The sequence below is a fragment of the Panthera onca genome, chromosome A1 (genome assembly GCF_046562875.1).
Source record: "Panthera onca isolate mPanOnc1 chromosome A1, mPanOnc1 haplotype 2, whole genome shotgun sequence".
Lineage (NCBI taxonomy): Eukaryota > Metazoa > Chordata > Mammalia > Carnivora > Felidae > Panthera > Panthera onca.
This window is the reverse complement of record NC_138339.1, coordinates 236,340,731-236,360,893: the sequence shown is the minus strand read 5'-3', so window position 1 is coordinate 236,360,893 and position 20,163 is coordinate 236,340,731. Positions and strand designations below refer to the sequence as shown.

The following is a 20,163-nucleotide window of genomic DNA, read 5'->3' as shown; positions in this document are numbered from 1 at the left end:
ATATTCAGAGAAATATCCAATAGATCTAATATATTTAATATATTCCTATTTCATTTCACGGGTATATACCCGGGGGTAGAATTGCTGAGTCATATGACAACTGTATGCTTAACTTTTTGAGTCATTACCAAACTGTTTTCCAAAGAAGCTGCACCATTTTATATTCCCATCAGCAATGGGAGAGTTCCAGTGTCTCCACATCCCCACAGGGCTTGTTACTGTCTTTTTGATTTGCATTTCCCCAATCGTTAATGACGGGAAGCATCTTTTCATGTGCTTCCTGGCTGTATGTGTATCTTCTTTGGAGAAATATCTGTTCAGCTCCTTTGCCCATTTTTTAATTGGGTTATGTTGCTCTTTTATTGTTGAGTCATAAAAGTTCCCTATATTCAAGTCCCCTATCAAAGATAGGATTTGCAAATATTTCCTCCCATTCTGTGGGTCGTCTTTTTGCTTTCTTGTTAGTGTAATTTGCAGCAAAATGGAAAAGTTTTACATTTTGACGCAGTCCTAATTTATCTGTTTTTTATTTTGTCTCTGGTACTTTTGGTGTCCTATCTAGGAACCCATTATTTAACCCAAGGTCATAAAAATGTACACCTATGTTTACAGTTTTAGCTCTTATTCTCAAGCCTATAATTCATTTGTAGGTATAGGTGAAGAAGTAGAGGTCTAATTTCATTCTTTTGTATGTGAATATCTAGCTATTCCTGAACCATTTGTTGGAAAGAGTATTCCTTCCCCATTGGAAGGAAATCAGCATTCTTGTCAAAAGTCAATTGACCATAAATGTAAAGCTTTATCTCCGGACTCTCAATTTTATTCCAGTGGCCTGTATGTCTATCCTCATGCCAGTAACACACTGTCTGGATTACAGTAGCTTTGTGATATGTGTTGAAATTGGGGAGTGTGAGTCCTCCGATTTTGTTCTTTTTCAAGATGGCCTGGGGTATTGTGTCGTTTACATTTCCATATGAATGCTGGATAGTTTCTGTGGGGGGCAGGACCCCTCTGGTGAGCAACTTTGACTTGCGGACTCCCCACTGGCCTGCCCAAAACCTTCTCAGAGTTCTGAGTTGCTTCTTCTTGCCTGATATTCCTTCCCCACTGCTCTCCTTTCATGGCTATCTGACCTTCATCAGTGTCTAAGAGCTCTCCCTGCAAACTTTTCCTACCTCCTCTTTATCCTTCACATGCATTTCCCCCAACTAATCTCCTGTGCATCTAAGCCTGTCTCACCATCTGCTTCTCAAAGGACCTGAACTGGCTCTGAACTAGCTCTGAACTAGCTTGGATTTTCTAAATCCCCTTTCAAACCTTTCTGATACACTTGGAGCTGTATCAATCCCCAAGCAGGACTTCCTTCTGAAGCATCCCTGCTAGGCGCTTATCAGCTTCTGCTCGAACATTTCCAGTAATGGAAGGGCCCTGTGTCATTGTTAGCAGCTCAAGTTATTGGCAAGATATCCTTTATACTGAGTCAAAACTAGACGGCCTCTGTGGCTTTAGGTCACTGATAGTTTTGCTTTTCTGGGGACTGTAAAGGCTGTCCCTCCTCCCACATAGCAGTTTTTAAAAATGTCTGCAGTCAGCCAGCATGTCTTTCCTCCAGGCTCTGTCCAGCTCTTTTCCTTATGCCTCACTTACCATGACTAATAGGCCTTCCATTTGTCTCCCTTGGATGAGACCTGCCTTGTTAAAATCTGAAATAGGGTTCTCTAGGGGACGAATAAAAATACACTGGGGGTCAGGAAGAGAGAGAGACAGAAGGAGAAAGAGATTGATCGTAAGGAATTGGTTCACATGATAATGGAGGTTGGCAAGTCCAGATCTGCAGGGTGGGTGGGCAGGCTGGAGACCCAGGAGAGCTGAGGTTGCAGATGAAGTCCAAAGGTAGTCTGCAGCAGAATTCATCCTTGCTTGTAGAAGGGTAGTCTCTTGTTCTATTCAAGGCTTTGACTGATTGGGTGAGGACCACCCAGATTATTGATTAACCTAGACATTAATCTCATTGGAAAACATCCCCACAGAAACATCCAGAATGATGTTAGGCCACCTATCTGAGGGGGCCCGGCCAAGCTGACACATAAAATTAGCCATCACGATGTCTATCTGGAGAATGTGACGCATAAGCCAGCCGCAACACTGCAAAGCCCTGTGATTGGTGACGGGGGTGTAATACATCACTTCACACTCTTCACACACCTCCGGGGACAATGTGGACTCATCCAACTCTACGTTCCTCAGAGGCGTGGGATCGTGAGATCCGATGCCATCCCATCGCCCTTGCCATTATCCTGACCGGGTTTCTTGACAGAACGACCTACGCTCGTTGCTTCTGGTTTCATTTTTCATCTGGTTTCTCTCTCCGCTCACATTCTCTTAGCCCCCGGGTGTAATAGGAGCTATGGCCCGCCCTGCCCCCTGCCCCTCTGCGGCCCTGGACGCTATCACTATCCCCACTCCGGAAACCCTTCCCTGCCTTAGCCAACACGATCCACACTCTCCTCCCATTTTGTTCAGTTCAACAACTGGTAATGGCTGTGTGTCACCCACTGCTGGGTGCCGGGGACACAGAAACTGCTCAGACCTCCTTTCCCCTCAGTTCTCTTGACTCTCTCTTCAGGCTCCTCCCATTCACGGTATAGAAGAAAAAGCACAATAATATACGGATTGCGCAGAACTCCATAAAACACGCAATACCCATTAGGTAAATACCGAGCTACTACGATGTGCAAGACGTCGTGAGGGACCCACCCCAAAACAACAAAAGATGTAGCCTTTCCCCCTGGGGAATTAACAACCTAGCAGCGGGGGTGATAAACATGTTCACAAACACATTATCAAGTAGAAAGCACAAGAGCTCTTTAAAAGATTTAATTACATGCCATAAGTTAAGATCAAAAAAGGGAAACCAGGTCTCAGGCAAGTGGCCTCTGAGTTGCAACCTGATGTGCGTGTAGGATGTGGGCATGTGGAACAGAAGGAAGGACGTTCCCGGCAGAAGCAGCTGCCTTAAGAAGGCACAGGTGAGGCGGAAGGCACAGAGGGCCCGGGATGCACCAGCTATCAGTTTGCTCAACAGTTTGGCATTTTTTTCAAACGTTCAACAGGGACTCCGTGCAAGGTTCTTTGGTAGCAACACGGTGTGGTAAGCAACACGCTTTAGAAGTGTCTTCTAGGGGCACCTGGGTGGCTCATTCGGTTGAGTGTCTGACTCTTGATTTCAGCTCAGGTCACGATCCCAGGGTCGTGGGACTGAGCCCCGAATTCTGTGCGGAGCGTGGAGCCTGCTTAGGATTTGTTCTCTTTCTCCCTCTGCCCCTCCCCCACTAGCACTCTCTCTCTCTAAAACATAAAATAAAATAAAAATCCCCTTAAAACCAGCATCTTGTATTTTGGGGGGGGGAATGGATATAAAATAATCTGTCCAGGTTTCAGTCTCTCTGGTTCTTTTGGGGCGGCGGTCACCTCTTTGTTCTGGAATCCTTTGCTCATCTGTTTCACGGAGGCAGTCCTTCACTTCAGTCCCTTTTCTCATTTCGGTCCCTTTTCTCGTTCCTCCCTGTCACTTCCCTCGAGAGCCCCCTGAAGACGTACTTGCTCTTACATTCTGGTCTAACCTGTAACCACACACTAGAAGTCCCTTCATTCTTCGGCACCTGTCGACTACACAGTTAGCAGTGTTGAGGGCAGAATTCAGATTTTAATCATCCTTGTTATTTAGAGCACCCATCACAGGGCTGAGAAAGCTGTAAGTGATTCAGTCTGAACAAATACCAACCGTGCTGACAATTCCCACACGGATAGGCGTGAGAGAGACAAACATACTACACGTCACACTTCCTATCGTGCGTGTTTTTGTGTGTTCCAAGTGGTACTCAGGACCTCGGCTACTGTATGTACCCGAGTGACTGCATAGTTGTGTCCCTCACCCCCAACAGGGTGCTGATGTTGCTCTTACGTAAGGAGACCAACTCATGTTGTCATGATTAAATTCCCCTGGCCTTTGACCTCTCAGGAGCTCTAGGACTTGCTAAATGTTCTAACCGTGATGTATCCCAATCTTCCCTAATGCAAGTCCTTGGCTTTCCCGGTCTGATGTTGTAACATTATATCATATTCTGCTGCGTCTTCTCTCTGTCCCTGGGCCCCTTGGCCTCCTCAATGGGTCATGTGACCATACAACACTGCGTCCGTGTCTATGTGCACACTTGAGAGCCTGCAGAAAACACGCATGTTCCCCTGAAGACGTGTATCAAGTGGGAAGGGTAGTGAAGTTGGCAAGGAACCCAAGAAGCTGGCTCTGGTCCTGCGTCTGCCAGTGACCGGCGCTGTGCCACCAGACAAGGTCACCAAGCCCGCCTGCCTCAAAGGTGAGGAGCATCCCATGAGATAACTACACGACAAAGTTTTCCGTAAACTGAAAAATGGCACACGAATGTTGAGCACTGTCGTTGTTTAGTGTTTTATCTCACTTTTACCAACCAGACTAGACCTTGGGTATGAATACAACGTCTGTCTGCACAAATTGTTCCACGAACGTCCCAGAGACGTTTTCTGAATTTGCTTCCAGCAGCCAAGCATTTCTTCAGAATTGGAAAAATTCTTTAAATTTGGCTCTCTCATGATTATTAAACTTTTTGTAAATGTTCAATGATTAAAATTAACATATCGCCTACTTTTTTTAAAGTTTGGGAATAGAAGAAGAAGAATGGAGAAAAATAAAAGGCCAATCTCCAAACACTAAAGATAACCACATTAACATTTTATTCATTTTCCTACAGTTCTTTTTCTACGTTATTTTTTTAGTGCTTATATATTCATAAGTACTTCGAATTGGATTTTTGGAAGCTGGTGGTATATCATGATTACAGGAGAGAATTTTTCCCCCGAGGAATTGCTGTGCGCTTATGGGTTTATTCCCATCATAAGGAAAAGCATTCATAATGAAATAATTTGCTTTTATGATTTATCCAGCTGTTATTTTGAAAGAGGCAGTGACCCCTCTGCATTCTTAGAAGCTCCATAGGGATTTCCTTTCCTTTGATGCTTGGCCTAAAGTACTTTTTCTTTTAGCAATTTTTAAAGAAAGGTACAAAGCTTAGATGTTTCCTGAGCCCTTATATATCTGAGAATGCTATTTTGCATCTCAGACTTTACCTCTCAAAACTTTTTTTCATTGTCCTTTGGCATTTAATGAAGATGAACAACTGCATTCTGGGATCACCGTAATTTTTTGTTCCTTTATGCGTAAGCCTGTTATTGCCAGCTGAATGTTTTTAGTAGTTACTTCCCAGCTTTGTGAAAAATGTCATCCATAGGTACTCCAAAAAAGGGGGTGAGGGTCCTATGATCAAATGTGTTTGGGAAATACTAGTTCCTATACGCAATGCTAGAGATGTTTTGTAATTGCAGGATTGCTAACTTTCCACACTGAGTTAGCATTTCCCAAATGTATTTAACAATAGGACCCTTCTGAGTTCACAAGTAACAGCTACTGGGAAGTGTTCTGCAAAGCCCAATTTGGGATACGCTAGCTTAGAATTTTAATTATATTCGTAATTAACCTCTCAAAGGACAGGCAGATTGTGTCTACGCAAGGGTCTCTTTTCACCGTTTTATTTGTTTTGGTCTGGAATGCAGGATTCTTTTCTTTTTTTTTAATTAAAAAAACCTAAAATACACAAAAGGTGTAATTTACTGTTTTAACCACTGTACAGTTCAGTGGCATTAAGTACGTTCACGTTACTGGGCAAACCATCAAAATCCCCTTATTAAACTGCACACTTATTTTTTCTTCCCATCTCAAAAAAGTTTCCTTAAATCCCCTGAATGGCATGTATCCACCAGAGCAACTCCAACGTGCTGGATGCTGTTTTGAGCCGTGGGAATGCAGAAGAATTGATCTTTTGCTATTGCCTTTGTTCCTCAGAATTCTGTCACCCAGAGGAGGTGGCTCCCCTCTCGGCCACCTGGCCGTCGGTCTCACCACATCTCTTTGAGCTGCATCCGGAGATGCTTCTCAAGGTTGACCTCGACCGTCTTGCTCTTTTCTGCTTGGATCGCGTTTTAAATCACTGTACTCACATCTCAGTTTCTCTGCCTTTCTTTCTTTTTCTTTCTTTCTTTCTTTCTTTCTTTCTTTCTTTCTTTCTTTCTTTCTTTCTTAGCTTATCCTATTACCTTATTTTTGCTCAGCTTTTCTTTTATGGCTTCATTTAATAGTGTGTTTTCTCAAATCTCATTAAGAATGCCAGAGAGGTTTCCTACAATGTGCTTTATTTACTTCCTTTAAAAAAATAATTTTCAGGGGCGCTTGGGTGGCTCAGTCGGTTGGGCATCCAACTTCGGCTCAGGTCATGATCTCACGGCTCGTGGGTTCGAGCCCCGCATCGGGCTCTGGGCCGACAGCTCAGAACCTGGAGCCTGCTTTGGATTCTATGTCTCCCTCTCTCTCTGCTCCTCCCCTGCTTGCTCCCTCTCTCTCTCGCTCTCTCCCAAAAATATATAAACATTAAAAAAAGTTTAAAAAATAATTTTCCAAGTTATTACCTTCCAGGTAGTCTTTCCCTTTCCTTTTTCTTCTGTTTGTACAGAGGCTCCACACAGAGTCTCCTCCTCCCTCGCCTTTGGCGATGAAGACCCAGAGGCTTCGTTTCTGACCGGCGGGCTGATGTCAGTGTCTTCAAGTCCATTCCCAAAACGGAGTTAGCGTTTGTGTACTGCGAGTTTGTCCGGTAAGATCTTTCCTTTCCTTGGCTCAGAGACTGAATGAACGGGGTGGAGCTCGGACACAGTTGCATTCCTCCCTGGGCACCAGGATCGGGGCTCTTCCTGTGGCCACCACCCCGCCAAGCCTAGCCCGCCCTTCCCCAGTGTTGTTCTGGGTATGGAGACGGCTCCCCTGGCAGGCTTGCCCTATTCCCTGCTTCCTGCCCAAGTATTCGCTGTGAGATGCAGTTTCCAAGTGTTTGCAGACGGAGAGATTCAAATGGGGAGGAGGTGGAAAAGCGATAAATGGCAGCACCCTGGCCAATGTAAGCGTCCCGCCCTGGTGGTAGGCCAGCGGCTCTGCCTTCTGGCAGGTGCACACTTCGGGTTTCTCAGCGCGAGCAGGAGGTGGGGGCAGAAGGGAAGGTCTGTCAGCCTCGCGCCCAGGGGGATCCGGGACGCGTGGGCCACTGACATTTCTTCATCCGGTCTCATCTGTTTCTGAGCTTGTAGAAATTCCTCCAGATCCTACGAATAGGCTGGACATGTGTTCTAGCTGTGGGAATTTTAAATCTTGCCGTTTGCATCATCTTTGGTCATTTAGTGAGAAGCAGAAGAGGGTGTTAGCGGATGCCATTTTAAGCTCAAGTCTATAATTAAATTCTTGACTTTGATGGTAGGAAAAACCCACTGAAGAATTTCTCTCCTACTATTAACAGGCAGTGATACAATATGCAAGGATGCAAAGCAGATGGGTTCAGGATGAAGGCAGACGTGGCCTGAATCCCACTTTCCTTGTTTACCAGTTGCTGGATCTTGGCACATTGCTGGTTGATTGCACTTCCCTTTGTACCTTCATAATCAAGCCAGAGAAGCAGGAGTTCAAGTCCTCTCTGTCCTGAGTCCACCTGTGCAGTGCCCAAGCACTCAGACGAACCCAGTGCAGTCAACTACAAGTACTTTGGAAACCATAATTACTCCACGTGCATTTTCAAGTGGTAATCACTCAAAAGAACTACATGTATAACTCTTCTAAAGACTGTTTCAAACTAAAATAAGTTTGCTTTTAATTAAGTCTCTAATTGAACCAATTAGAGATCAATGCAAGGGGAAAAGTTCAACAGGAGACTGGCTGGATTAAGGAAATGCCCATACTTTGCATTTAACAACGCTAGGCTCTAGTTTTTATTAGCTCATTGAGTAGATTTCCATATGTTCAAAAATCTGCCAAGCAGGCTAAAAGCCAGAATAATTAAAACAAATTATTTATTCCCAGTTCCATCCATTTAAGCTTTTTCAGAAGTTATTACAGAAGTGAATACTGAAATCAGAAACGAGAGTTCACAGCTGTAACATTTACAGCAAAGTTCATCTCTACAATGGCCTTGATTTAAAAGATCCAAGGTGCTTCCATCACTCAGAATCCATGAGGAAAGTTTCGAAGTCCGGATCCAAGTCAGAAACAAGGGCACTTACAAAGTCGTCAATAGAAGGACATTTCTGAAGCATACCTGCAAACAAAGAAAAGATCAGCCAGCACACCCACCTGCAGACAGTAAAGAGGAACAAAGACACTCTACACTAGGGGAACATTCTGGCTTTTTGAAATGAGAGCTTGGCTCTATGACCTATGTGAACATTACAAAAAGTCATAAGTAAAAAAAAATTCATGGTCAGTATGTGGGTCCTGAAGCTATTTATGATTTTAATATATTTTTACTATCTAATCAGCAGTTAGAATAGAGATTTAGGACCAAATAGGTTTCCCCAGAGTTTAAAAAAAATTTTTTTTAACATTATTTATTTTTGAGAGACAGAGAGCGGCAGAGCATGAGCAGGGGAGGGGGAGAGAGAGACACACACACACAGAAACCGAAGGAGGCTCCAGGCTCTGAGCTGTTTGTTAGCACAGAGCCTGAAGCGGGGCCCAAACTCATAAACCGCGAGGCCATGATCTGAGCCGAAGTCGGACACTCAACCGACTGAGCCGCCCAGGCGCCCCTCCCAAGAGTTTTTATATTGCAGATATTACTATATACTTAGAGTGATGTTAGAAGACTGAATTGTTAGTTATCTTTGAGTGCATTGGTTCAGAACTTAATACGTTTATTTGCTTATCAAGTTTTACTGTCAGGTTCTATACACTTTAAAATCAATCAAGTGTAATTCTTTTGTAGAAATCTCATATCAGAGTCAAGTTATTGGCTTCCCTCCAGATTTTCCTATTTTGGAGAACTCCTAGATTTGCAACTTTCTAATTGTATAATGAGGAATCACTTAAAATATCTGGTACTCAGATTTCGTCATTTAACATTTGAGGTGGCTACAAAGATAAAACAAGAAGATGTAATAGAAAACAAGGAGGCATCGTGTCTAGCATGTCTTAACAATTCGGTAAAAAGCTAAATTTATCGCCACTCTTCACTCTCAAAGAAGCCAAGATTCAAGCAATCAACGTTGTTGTTTTGACCAGTATTCTTGGCAGATAATTCTTGGCTAACTCAAGGGTTGAGCAGGGCTCTATACACTGGCCTTTAATTTGGGGGTGGATCCCATAAAACTCATTCCAACACAGAGACATTAAAAGATTGACAGAGTCCTCTATTATCATCTCAGTCTTTAATGCAATTCAATTAAGATGTCTTGAGTATTTACTGTGTGTAAAGGATGAGGCCAGGTCACGAGCATTCAAAGACAAGCAGGCTAAGTCACAATATGACTAAGTGTGAAAGCTAAAATTATGAAGGGTGTAGAAGAAAATACCTTTGTGACTTTGAGGTAGGCAAAGGTTTCTTAGACAAGAAAGTAACAATAACCATAGAAGAAAAAAAATGATATGCTAGATCTCATCAAAAACAACCACAACAACAAACTTCTATTTTTTAAAAGAAACCATTAAGGAAATGAATAGGTAAATGACAGAATAGGGGAAAACACTCAACATAATATATATCTCATAATGGATTGGTATCCAGAATATATAAAGGACTCCTTCAACTTATAGAAAGTATTTTTAAAAGGCACCTGGGTGGCTCAGTCAGTTGTGTGTCTATTGATTTCGGCTTAGGTCATGATCTCCTGGTTCGTGCTATGGAGCCCCATGTCAGGCTCATGGTGACAGCAGGGAGCCTGCTTAGGACTCTCTCTCTCTCCACTCTCTCTACCTCTCCCCTGACTCGTGGGCACTCTCTTTCTCAAAGAAATAAATAAACATTTAGGGGCGGCTGGGTGGCTCAGTCAGTTAAAATTCCTCCAGATTCTCCTATTTTGGAGAACTCCTAAATAGAGCTTTGCCTCAGGCCATGATCTTGCAATTCGTGGGTTTGAGCCCCACATCAGACTCTCTGCTGTCAGTGCAAAGCCCACTTCGAATCCTCTGTCTCCCCCTTTCTTTGTCCCTCCCCCCCCCATGCGCACATGCGCTCTCTCACAAATAAAAAATAAACATTAAATAAACAAACACTCTTTAAAAAAAGGCATTTAAAAAATTTTAAAAGGGACAACAGGTTTGAGTAGACCTTTCACAAAAGAAGACAAGCAAATAAACACAACAGGCACTGAGAAGACATGTCATCATTGTCATCTGGGGAGAGAAAACTAAAGAACACAACCACCAGAATGGCTAAAATTCCAAAGACCAAACGTAGGCAAGGCTGTGGGCCAGCCTGCATTGTCACATATCAGTGATGGAGGGGTGAAGTGGTACAACCACTTTAGAAAAAGATCTGGAAGTCTCTTCTAAGATTCGCACACACGTACCCCACAACCCAGCCATTGCCTCCCAGGTATTTACCCGGGGGAAATGAAGGCATGTCAACAAAAAAGGATTTTACAACCCCCAACTGGAAACGACACAAGTTTCCATCGATAGGACATGGATAAACAAACACGGTATATTTGGAAAGTGGAATACCACTCAGTAACAAGAACAACAACCCACTGATGAGTGAAACAACAACATGGCTGAATGTCAAAAGCCTTCCACGAAGGAGTGCATCCTGTTGGATTTTATTCACAGGAAGTCCAAAGGTGGGCCAAAGGAGTCTCTGGTGAAAAAACATCAGAAGAGCTGTTGCTTATGGGCGTGGAGAGGACAACTGACTGAGAAGGGACACAAGCCAGCTCTCTGGTGTGATGGTCATGTTCTATAGATGGGCAGTGATCATCATTATTAAGCGTATATATGCCTCAGAATTCATTAAACGGTACATTAAAGATGTATGCATTTCACTGTTTATAAATATTACCTAAAAAAGAGAAATAGGCATATAATAGTGTCTAGGGCAAAATGTACTACTGTCTGATACTTGCTTTGAAAAATTATATATATTATATACACATGATGGCTTGAGGGGTGGATAGAGGAATGGATGGTTGGATGTGTGACAAAGACAATAAAATGTTCATTGTAGAATCTAAGTGGCAAGTACATGAATGTTTACTGTTCTTTTCATTCAGCTTTTCTGAATGAAAATTTTCAACACAAAACGTTTGGGAAAAAGTCAACTGTGGATGTTAACAGCATACAAAGTGCAGTTGGTGGGAGAAGAGGGGAAGGAAGATGAATTCTGATGGAGAGATTCAGATGGCTTTGTGGAGGGATGGGATCTGAGTGGAAACTTGAAGGACAGGGAAGGGTCAGGGTCAAATTAGACCCTTCTAGGTGGAGAGGACGATGTAGGAAGGCACGAAGGTGGGAAAAGGAAAAGAATGTATACTGACCACTAAGTGGTCTGCTGGGGTCTTGGAGGAAGGGTGGAGGCTCCAGGAGACATGTTTTATGAAGACTCTAGGGCTTGGAATGACAGTGACCAGGATGAGAAGGTAACTGGGCCAGAGCGTGAGAGGAAAGCCAACAGCTTGTCACATTTAGGTGCCGGGTTGGGGGGCGGGGGAGCCATGAGGCCTCGGTCGGCCGTGAGAACAGAGAGTTCGGGGGCGGGTCCAGGACGGGACACATGGCCATGGTCATTCCCATCAGGGGGAGGGGCCACGTGGGAAACTGCCCAAGGACTGGCTTGCGTGGCGGACATAAAAACAGTCGTGCCAAACACATACTCGTAAGCCACGGACTAGACCTGCAGTAGTTAAGAAAATAAGAATGTTGTAATGTTTTCAACTGCAGATCAAAATATTCTCATCCTCATCCCAGTTCAATTCTACTATCTTCACCCAGGAAATATCTGAGAAACAAGGAGAAGCTACTGAGGGGGAAGTTCATTGCTTTGTCTTTATTTACAAAACAAAATTCAAAACATAGTTTTCCTTTCACAGTCAAATAATCTCTACGGGTGAAAGAAGGCCTTTCCTCTGACCCAGCCGTGTCACTAAGGATGGAAATGGTGGAGTCTTCGATGGTTGCTAAAGCAGCCCATTTCACATTAGATCTTTAGATGTAGGTTATTGCTTAAGTAGAAGCAATCTGATTAATAAATCAGGTTTCGGGCACTTTCTACGCGCCAAGTTTCTTAATGCAGAGAACAGCTGTAGGGAAAACATCTAAACGTGGCTCTCAATCAAATGTGTTAACCTATTACACCCTTTTCTTCCCTTTAGTATGTGAAACATTCTATAATTAAATGACTGGTCATTTATAATTAAATGCCTGGGCCTGTCAGAAGGTAAAACCCAGTTATTCAGAGCCAACCTATTCAGTTAAGCATAGCCTCCTGTCCCTTTGAAGTGGTTCATTTTAACTCGACCAACTGCCAATATAAATATGACCTTGCTCTGTCCTTCGCGGGACATGGACCTAGCTAGCACATGTCCTTCTCCAGTCTCCCATCCTCCACCGTGCCTGCGTCTCAGGGAATGGCAATTATAGCGACAGCAAAACAAAAACATACACGCTCATGGCATTTTTAAATAAAATCTGGTCAGAAGCGGTTTGGTCATTTTTGTATGTCATGTGACTGCTAAAGACGAAGGTCCCCAGAAGAGGAAATCAGGACTCACTGGGATAAAGAATAGTCCTGAGGCAAGAATTCTCTTGGCATATCGTGATGGTATCCTTGCTTTAATTAGATTTAAATGTTTGGCAAGTGTCGACATGAACTAGCTTCTACACAGAGAATTAAAAGAAAAATGCAACGTTTGCAGGCAGTTCCCTAAATAAGACAAATTGAAGTTAGCTTTCATATGTGTGTATGGTCCAAAAAGTTCCAGGAACTCTTTGATTTTTTAAAAAGCTGACAAAGACGTCCTCCTTGTCTTCAAGTCGTAATCTTAAAGGGTGATGATTAGACCCGCGGTCTCTTGGGAGCCCCTGGGAGCCAGGATGGAGCTGTTCAGTCCCTGAGTGGAATTTCCAAACGTGTTTCACTGTGGAAGTTACCTAAACTGGGGGCAGTGGGGGGCGGGGGGGGGGGGAGGGACAGACGGATTTTGCCAAAAGAAGACTGAAACCTCACAACTAAAAAGAGGGAAGTGTTGACAGCCATGTGAGAAAGACAAAGTTGCATTAGGACAGACTCCGCACATATCAGTTCATAAAAAGGAAAAGAGGGAGTTGACTTTCATCTGTCCTAGAGGAAGAGACAATACATAACGAGTAGCTGAAGAATGATGATTTAATTTATTTTTCTCCTCATTTTACCTGAGGGGCAAATGGGCTAATAAAAGTCGGTGCAAGCCAGGACATTTTCGTCTCGACCGCTCCGCTCCAACTAGCGTGTTTCATAACCTTGCAATTATTCTGGGCCCGACTAAAATAAATTATGATATCAAAAGGATTCCAAGACTGACTCTTGAGGCAGTGGGGGTTTCCAAATTGTACTCTGTGCTATTCTTTCCAGTGCCTGTTGGCACAGAGCTGGAAATAAGCGAGGGTGAGGACAGCAGGCATGAGGACCTGACCCCACACACGGCTGGTCGAGAAGGGGTTCGTCAGAAAACAAAGTGCTAACAGCAGGTATCTGCCGATCATTTACTATGAGCCAGGCACCTCGCTAAGAGTATCAACTCATCTGAACCTTAAAGCACATCTGTGAGGAACCTACCTTGCTAATAAAGCAGAGCAAAGAGAGATCACACGATTCTTACTTTTTTGTTGTTGTTGAACCCTGGAAGCCTGGTGCCAGAGCCCACGCTCTCAGAGCACGGGGATATACTGTCTCGTGCCCTGGAGTTTTGTAAAACAACACATTCTCAAAAGCTCCACACTTAAATACCGGCATCCCGGATACGACAAAACCCGAATGTGTGGGGACATTCTGGACGGGTGGGGGGAGTCTGATAGCTGCCTGATGCCACCACGGCTATACGGACCCAACCTATTAATTGTCCCCTCGCTGCCTTGAAGACAGAGCCAAACGTCCATTGTCTTTTGGGCAACTCGGTTTTGGTGCCACAGTTTACCCTTTGCAAACAGTCACAGCTACTTAACTGTCCGTGGCGGTGGAGTGCAGAGGACCCTGGGAGCAGGCTCTACTGAAAAGGCCGTACGGGGAACGTGGCTTTGCCCGGCCGTGACCGGGACCCGAAGCTCGGCCGTGCTTGGCCGCTGCTGCTGCAGTTCGAGGCATGACACTGGCAGAAGGAAGTGCCTAGGAGTTCTGCGCTTAAGGACGTCTTCTGGGTGGCCTCCAAGTATCTGTGGTAACTCCTTGCAAACAGAAGCCCTTACATGTTTAAGGGGCTCCCAGCTCTGCATATTTCTACGCTTTTACCGAGAACAAATTCTGTCAGTTCCAAGATGAGTTCAGTGCGTGTACGAAGCTGCCGGTTTACGCCCTGTTAGTTTGTAATGTATAATACATAATCTAACCAGGCCATTATTTAAATATCAACATATTCTTGGCAGGAACTCTTTAACCTCTTGAGTGCCCATCTGGATGTCCAAGTAATACAGTTATTTGAAAAAAAATGACAGGGCAACTGGTCGGCATGTCGATTTTGCCTCTAAGACAACCTGGCAAAGAGGGAATCTTGTTATGGTCCCCTTTACTAAGTGCCCCGGGAACACGGGAAATTACTGTGTTTCTCGGGAACACGGGAAATTCAAGGGGCACTTGAAACCACTGTATATATACATTGAGCCCCCAACACGGGGCTCGATCCCATGACCCTGGGATCATGCCCTGAGACAAAATAAAGAGCCAGATGCTTAAATGACTGAGCCATCCAGGCACCCCTAGAATTATTCTGAACCTTGGAAGGGAAGAGTTAACGCCTCCTCTTTGGGTCTATTTCACATCTTGCTTAACACCAACCAAGGGTGCCCAAATAAAGCTGTGGCTGAGTATGACCAAAGTTTAGTGAACGCAAAGCAGGGTGACTGAAGTAACTATAAATAAGATCTTTGTAGGGGCGGTTGGGTGGCTCAGTCAGTTGGGCGTCCGACTTCAGCTCAGGTCATGATCTCGCGGTTCTTGAGTTCGAGCCCCGCGTCGGGCTCTGTGCTGACGGCTCAGAGCGTGGAGCCTGTTTCAGATTCTGTGTCTCCCTCTCTCTCTGCCTCTTCCCCGCTCGTGCTCTGTCTCTCTCAGAAATAAACACTAAAAAAAAAAAAATCTTTGTGAAGTTTTTTTCTTTCAGTCATTCGCTTATTCACTCTCTCACTGTGTACCTGAGTGCCTAAAGTCAACTGAAGGCAGGCAAAAAGATCACACAGTTACTTATTAGGAAGGTATAGTATATACACTATGTATAAAAATGACTAAGAATCTGTTTTATAGGAATATAAAACGGCGTAGTTCTCAGACAAACATCACGGGTATTACCCGGGAACCTGCTAGAAATACAAGTGTTTGGTCTCAACCCCAGACCTACTGAATCGGGAAGCGGGAGGGAGCTTGGCAGGCAGTGATTCTGATGAAGCGTGAGCGCCGCGGCCCAGATGGACATGTGGAAGCTGAGGAAAGTGGAAAATGCGATCAGGTTTCTCTCCGTTGGCAACTCTAACTCGCACAGGACGGGGCAAGGGAGACGTATTCCTGGTCTATTCAGCTAACCTAGAAAACAATATTTGTTTCTCAAGTGAAATAGGAAACGAAAGCAGGATTGGCTTGGGACGCCGTTCAAAGCTATGACTGCCAGGCCTCAAGAGAGAGGACACAGCTGGCTGGACAGGCCCCTGAAAGATCCAGTGGACCTGGCGTGAAAACAGTCTGAAAATCTGGGGGCGGAGGAGGCGGGAAGGAAGCCGAGGGGAGCCGTGGCGCGGTGGGAGGGGGGTGCGCCGGACTGGCCTGGCTGGGAGGGGTCCCAGACGGGCGGCGAGCTTCGGAGGCGGGAGGCAGGGTTCTTGTTTTAGGAAACGAAGCGGAGTGTACTCTGATCCCTAGCAGCTCCCTGGGAGACAGCGCTTGGCGGTTCTCGGTGACTGACTCTCTGGTGAGGACGGCTCAGAACAAACCTCAGAGGCTCCCTTCACGTAGCGATTCTGACCGTTCGGAGCTTGAGAACCGCAATCGGTTCTGTCCTTGAGAACTGTCCTCCGCGGACAGGAGCCCAGAGGGCCCAGCAGGGGCGCCTTCTCCAGGGAAAAGACAGGGAGGTCCATACGGGAGTTCGGGGTTGGCAGGAATGTGGCGAATTCTGTGAAAATGGGGTCCTCCTAGGGTGACTCGGGGAGGGGGGGGGATGGTGGAGGGGAGAGCTGGATGTTGGTGAGGTCGACTCCCCATAGACTTGACAAGCTCCCTCCTTGAAGGGGTTCGGAAAGGACACCCCGGCCTGGATGTTCCACGCCCCACGGCAGGGAGCAGGCATCCTACTCAAGACGGAAAGTCTGTGCAAACATTTACCAAAAATTAAATGCTCCGAGTACCTGTGTGCTAGAGACACTAGGCACACGGATACGAGTGGGACACGATTGCTGTTCTTGACAAGTTCATTATCTGGGGAGAAAACCACGGAGATACGTAATAGTGAACGTAGAACAAACGTGTATATAAGGTACAGACAGAGTCGGCGCAAAGGCGGGAGTGATTGAGTCACGGGCTCATCGTGGCGAAAGCCCCCTGGGACCATGTCGTTCCTTCTCCCGAGACCCCGGAAACTGCACCTTCTGAGCTCTGCTGTGACTTCCCCCTTTGATTCTGTGGCCACCTGCACAGTATTCCAAAAAAATTCTGCTTTGGTAAGCCAAAGTGGGTTCTATTTTTTCAAGAAGATTCCTACTTGATAAGAAGATCAGTTCACAAGTTATTAAAAGGAATTTAGGGATGCCTGGGGGACACTGCTATTTTTGTTTGATTAAGGACCAACTTTCCAGACCCAGGGCTTGGACTAGAGGCAGGGTTGTTTGGTTTTTGTTTTTGTTTTTGGTTTTTTTTGCACATTTAAATAAGTCTGTCTTTCCTCAGATTCAGAAAGTCTGAGGGATACACAGCAAGCTTTATGTCGGATTTCCTCTCTCCAAGTTCACTGGGGAGGAAAGGAGAGTCTTCCTGGCCAAGGAGGAGAGACAAGCGTCCCACTGTCTCACAGTCCTGGCCAGGTGTGCTGGGAGGCGTAAAGGGGGTCTAAGAAGCAGGTAGGATTGTCTCAGGAGTGTTTGGGTCCTCCTGAAGCGGGTTCTCTCCCTGTACAATCAAGGGAAAAAATCGCCTTTACGTTTGTGGGTTTCAAAGGTGCAACGAAAGTTCGAGGATTGGCTGTTGTCCGAGGCTGGCCAGGAGAGATAAGACCTGGGTGGTCCATATTCGGGGGCCAGGTGGAGGTAAGCCCGACACTTATCGGACTGGCCACGGGTTCAGAGCCCAAGATAGCCAGGGAAAAAGAACTCCTCAGTTCTTTGAAAATCAAAGCTAAAAGGCAATCATATTCTGACCTTTCAGACACTGGTATTTGGCTTAAATTGTATCAGTCAAGTTTACAGTTAGGGCCTACAGGTACCATTTATTTAGGGGTCAGGCTGGTGGACCAAGACAAGCCGTAGGCCCCCAAAAGGGAATGTGCTGGGGAACCCCTCCTGGGAACACAGCCCACTCTGTAAAAACCAGCCAGGTAACTACCATGTGGTCTGATAAACCACCTCGAGGGCAATGTGCAGGTGCAGGTGAGGATTTTAGGCTGAATGGACCATTATCTGTCTTGGCATAGCGTTCCATAACTTAACATTTCAGTGTAATTCTCCTCTTCTGACTATACCAAGGTTCTCCTTTGCAGGGATGCCCAGGGGAGACAGAGAGGAAAGATAAATTCTTCCTTTTCTAAACAAAACTTCCGAAGCCTCTAAACAAGGTACTATATCCTGATGGTTAAAGTAAGGGTTTGGTGAGCGACCACCTGAATTAACCAACTGGGTAAGGGACCTTAGACCAGTCCCTTAACTTTCCATACCTCGTTTCTGCTCAGAGCAATCGGAAGTAAAGGTAAAATGTTAGAGTGGAATATAATGTTTGAAAATCATAAACCTGACAGAATGTCACCTTCTTTGCTAGACTGTTGCAAGAATTAAATAAGATAGCGCGTTTCCGACAGAAAATGCTCCATAATTGGTAACAATAACAACCAGATCCAAAGGTTTATAAAGACCTACTTCCCAGTTCAGTGAACTGAAGAATGAGGTTGCTTACTTACTTATTTATTTGCACAAGGTGAATTCCAAAACATTGGTCTGTGATTAAGAATTTAGGATAAGCTCATCAAACTCACAGTCCCAAGCGAGTTACCCAACTTGGTCTACTTTTTTCTACTTTTTGCCATATCTGCTTTTTAGGAGATAACTGTTTCTCGGCTAAATGAAGAAAACTAAAAAGAGGGAAACAAAAGATGCAATGAAAACCCTTATTAGGAGCTGTGAGAAAAGGTTTGCCAAGAAGAGATCACCGGTAGGGGTGCCTCGGTGGTTCAGTTGGTTAAGAAGAGATCACCGGGATGATGGGAAAGTTCTGGAAATGGACAGGGGTGATGGTTACAGGATCGGGAATATAGGACATTGTGAATGCCCACTGAAATGCATATTTAAAAATGGCTAAAACGGTAAATTTTATATTGTATATACTTTACCCTAATTTAAAAAACAGTGAGGAAAAGGGCCCAACGTACTAAGATAGAGCCTTTGATTCCCCCGGATGGTCAGGTGGCCCTGCCACCTCGGGGCTCTGTTGGCAAACACAACAATAAGCAGGACGTGCCGACAGGCAGCTGAGCCCTCCAGATCTGAGAACGAGGGAAAAGGCCGGTCTGTGTATTCCCAACACCACCGTCCGTTCTAAAAAACCCATCATAACAGTAAATGGCTGTCTTTCGTGTGTGCTGAAATCATCACATGTACCAAACGCAGCTCCATCTGATGAAGAATTACAGTACAAAGGCTGGCCTGGCAGTTTGAAAAGCCTGAAGTGAATTTTATGAGATCAGAACTCTAATTCCAGATCTGGCTCTCCCAAGCCTAGGGCAACCGCACTGCTCACCTTGTGCACTTTGAAGTTTTTCTCTGCTACAAGGCTGTGGTTACCCACACCTTTCTCTAAAGGTGGATTCCCACTATCTCCGATCAGTTCCTGGGAACATCAGAACATCAGCCAGAAAGTGAAATTCCTTTCTTCCTTTGAACTGAGAAAACCCAATGCTTCCCCACCCACCCACCCCCCCCCCCACCTCCCCGGCTCGGTTAATATCTGTCTCTGGTCAAACGGGAGGTTCTGTCTACGCGGCTGCTGACTGGACGGGTGCAGAGGGTCTGAGCTTCCTGCTGGACAGACGCCGATCCACCCAGAGCCCCACATATGCGGTGTGTTTACAAACTGGTTTCTTTTCACTTTATCGTCAGATGGAATAATTCCATTTGCAATTACGCTTCTGGGTCACAAAACATTTTGCCTTTTGAAGCTCCACGTCTTCCTTAAACAAACACACCCACATATTAAACGTACACACACCCTCTTCAAAAATCAGTGCGTTTACAAAAGGGAGGTCTTAGCCTTGAGAACGCAGGTGCTCTCTTCTCTTCCAGCTCTTTCTTCCAAAAAGCTCTCAGCTATTTCAGAGGCCACGTTGAGTAAACAGCCAAACAAGCCAGAGATTAGGGATTCTGTTTCCTTGGCTCCCATTCCAGGCTTGCCATTTACCTCTATTACTGCAACTATGTCATAATCCTGGAGCCACTAAATTCTAAGTCTGCTTCCAGGACATGCTTCCCTCCTTTATCCCTGTTACGCTGTGCAAGGAGACAGGGTTGCTGCCAATGAGTGTGTGGTGAAGCGCCAAAACCTGCTGGGCGTTCTCACCCGACAAATCTTATTTGGCTACGCGCAAGCCAGTTGATATCTCACCGACTCTGGTTAGCACACGTCACCTTTCGCCACTGTCCCTGGGGGGGGGGGGGGGGGGGGGTTGGGGATCTCACCCCGAGACCTCAGCGGTACCTTCCTTGAGCATCAGTGTATTTGTGCCCAACATTACAAAAGAACGAACGGGAAAACACAGTGGAAGAGGCACACAACCACTTCTCAAGCCGAAGCTTCCTGGTAGGACCTGAAAAATCAGTGGAAGAGACTA

At 45.3% G+C, this 20,163-nt stretch overlaps 1 protein-coding gene across 2 annotated transcripts in view; it reads right to left on the bottom strand.

The window, feature by feature from the left end:
* Positions 1–7,963: 7,963 nt before the first annotated feature.
* Positions 7,964–20,163, bottom strand: part of MIPEP (mitochondrial intermediate peptidase) — a 163,070-nt gene continuing 150,870 nt past the window's right edge. For both annotated transcript variants that reach the window (XM_060637522.3, XM_060637520.3), the window contains one exon: positions 7,964–8,225. In XM_060637522.3, coding sequence (XP_060493505.1) covers positions 8,187–8,225 — 39 coding nt within the window. In that variant the 3' untranslated portion in view covers positions 7,964–8,186. The remainder of the gene's footprint in view (positions 8,226–20,163) is intronic.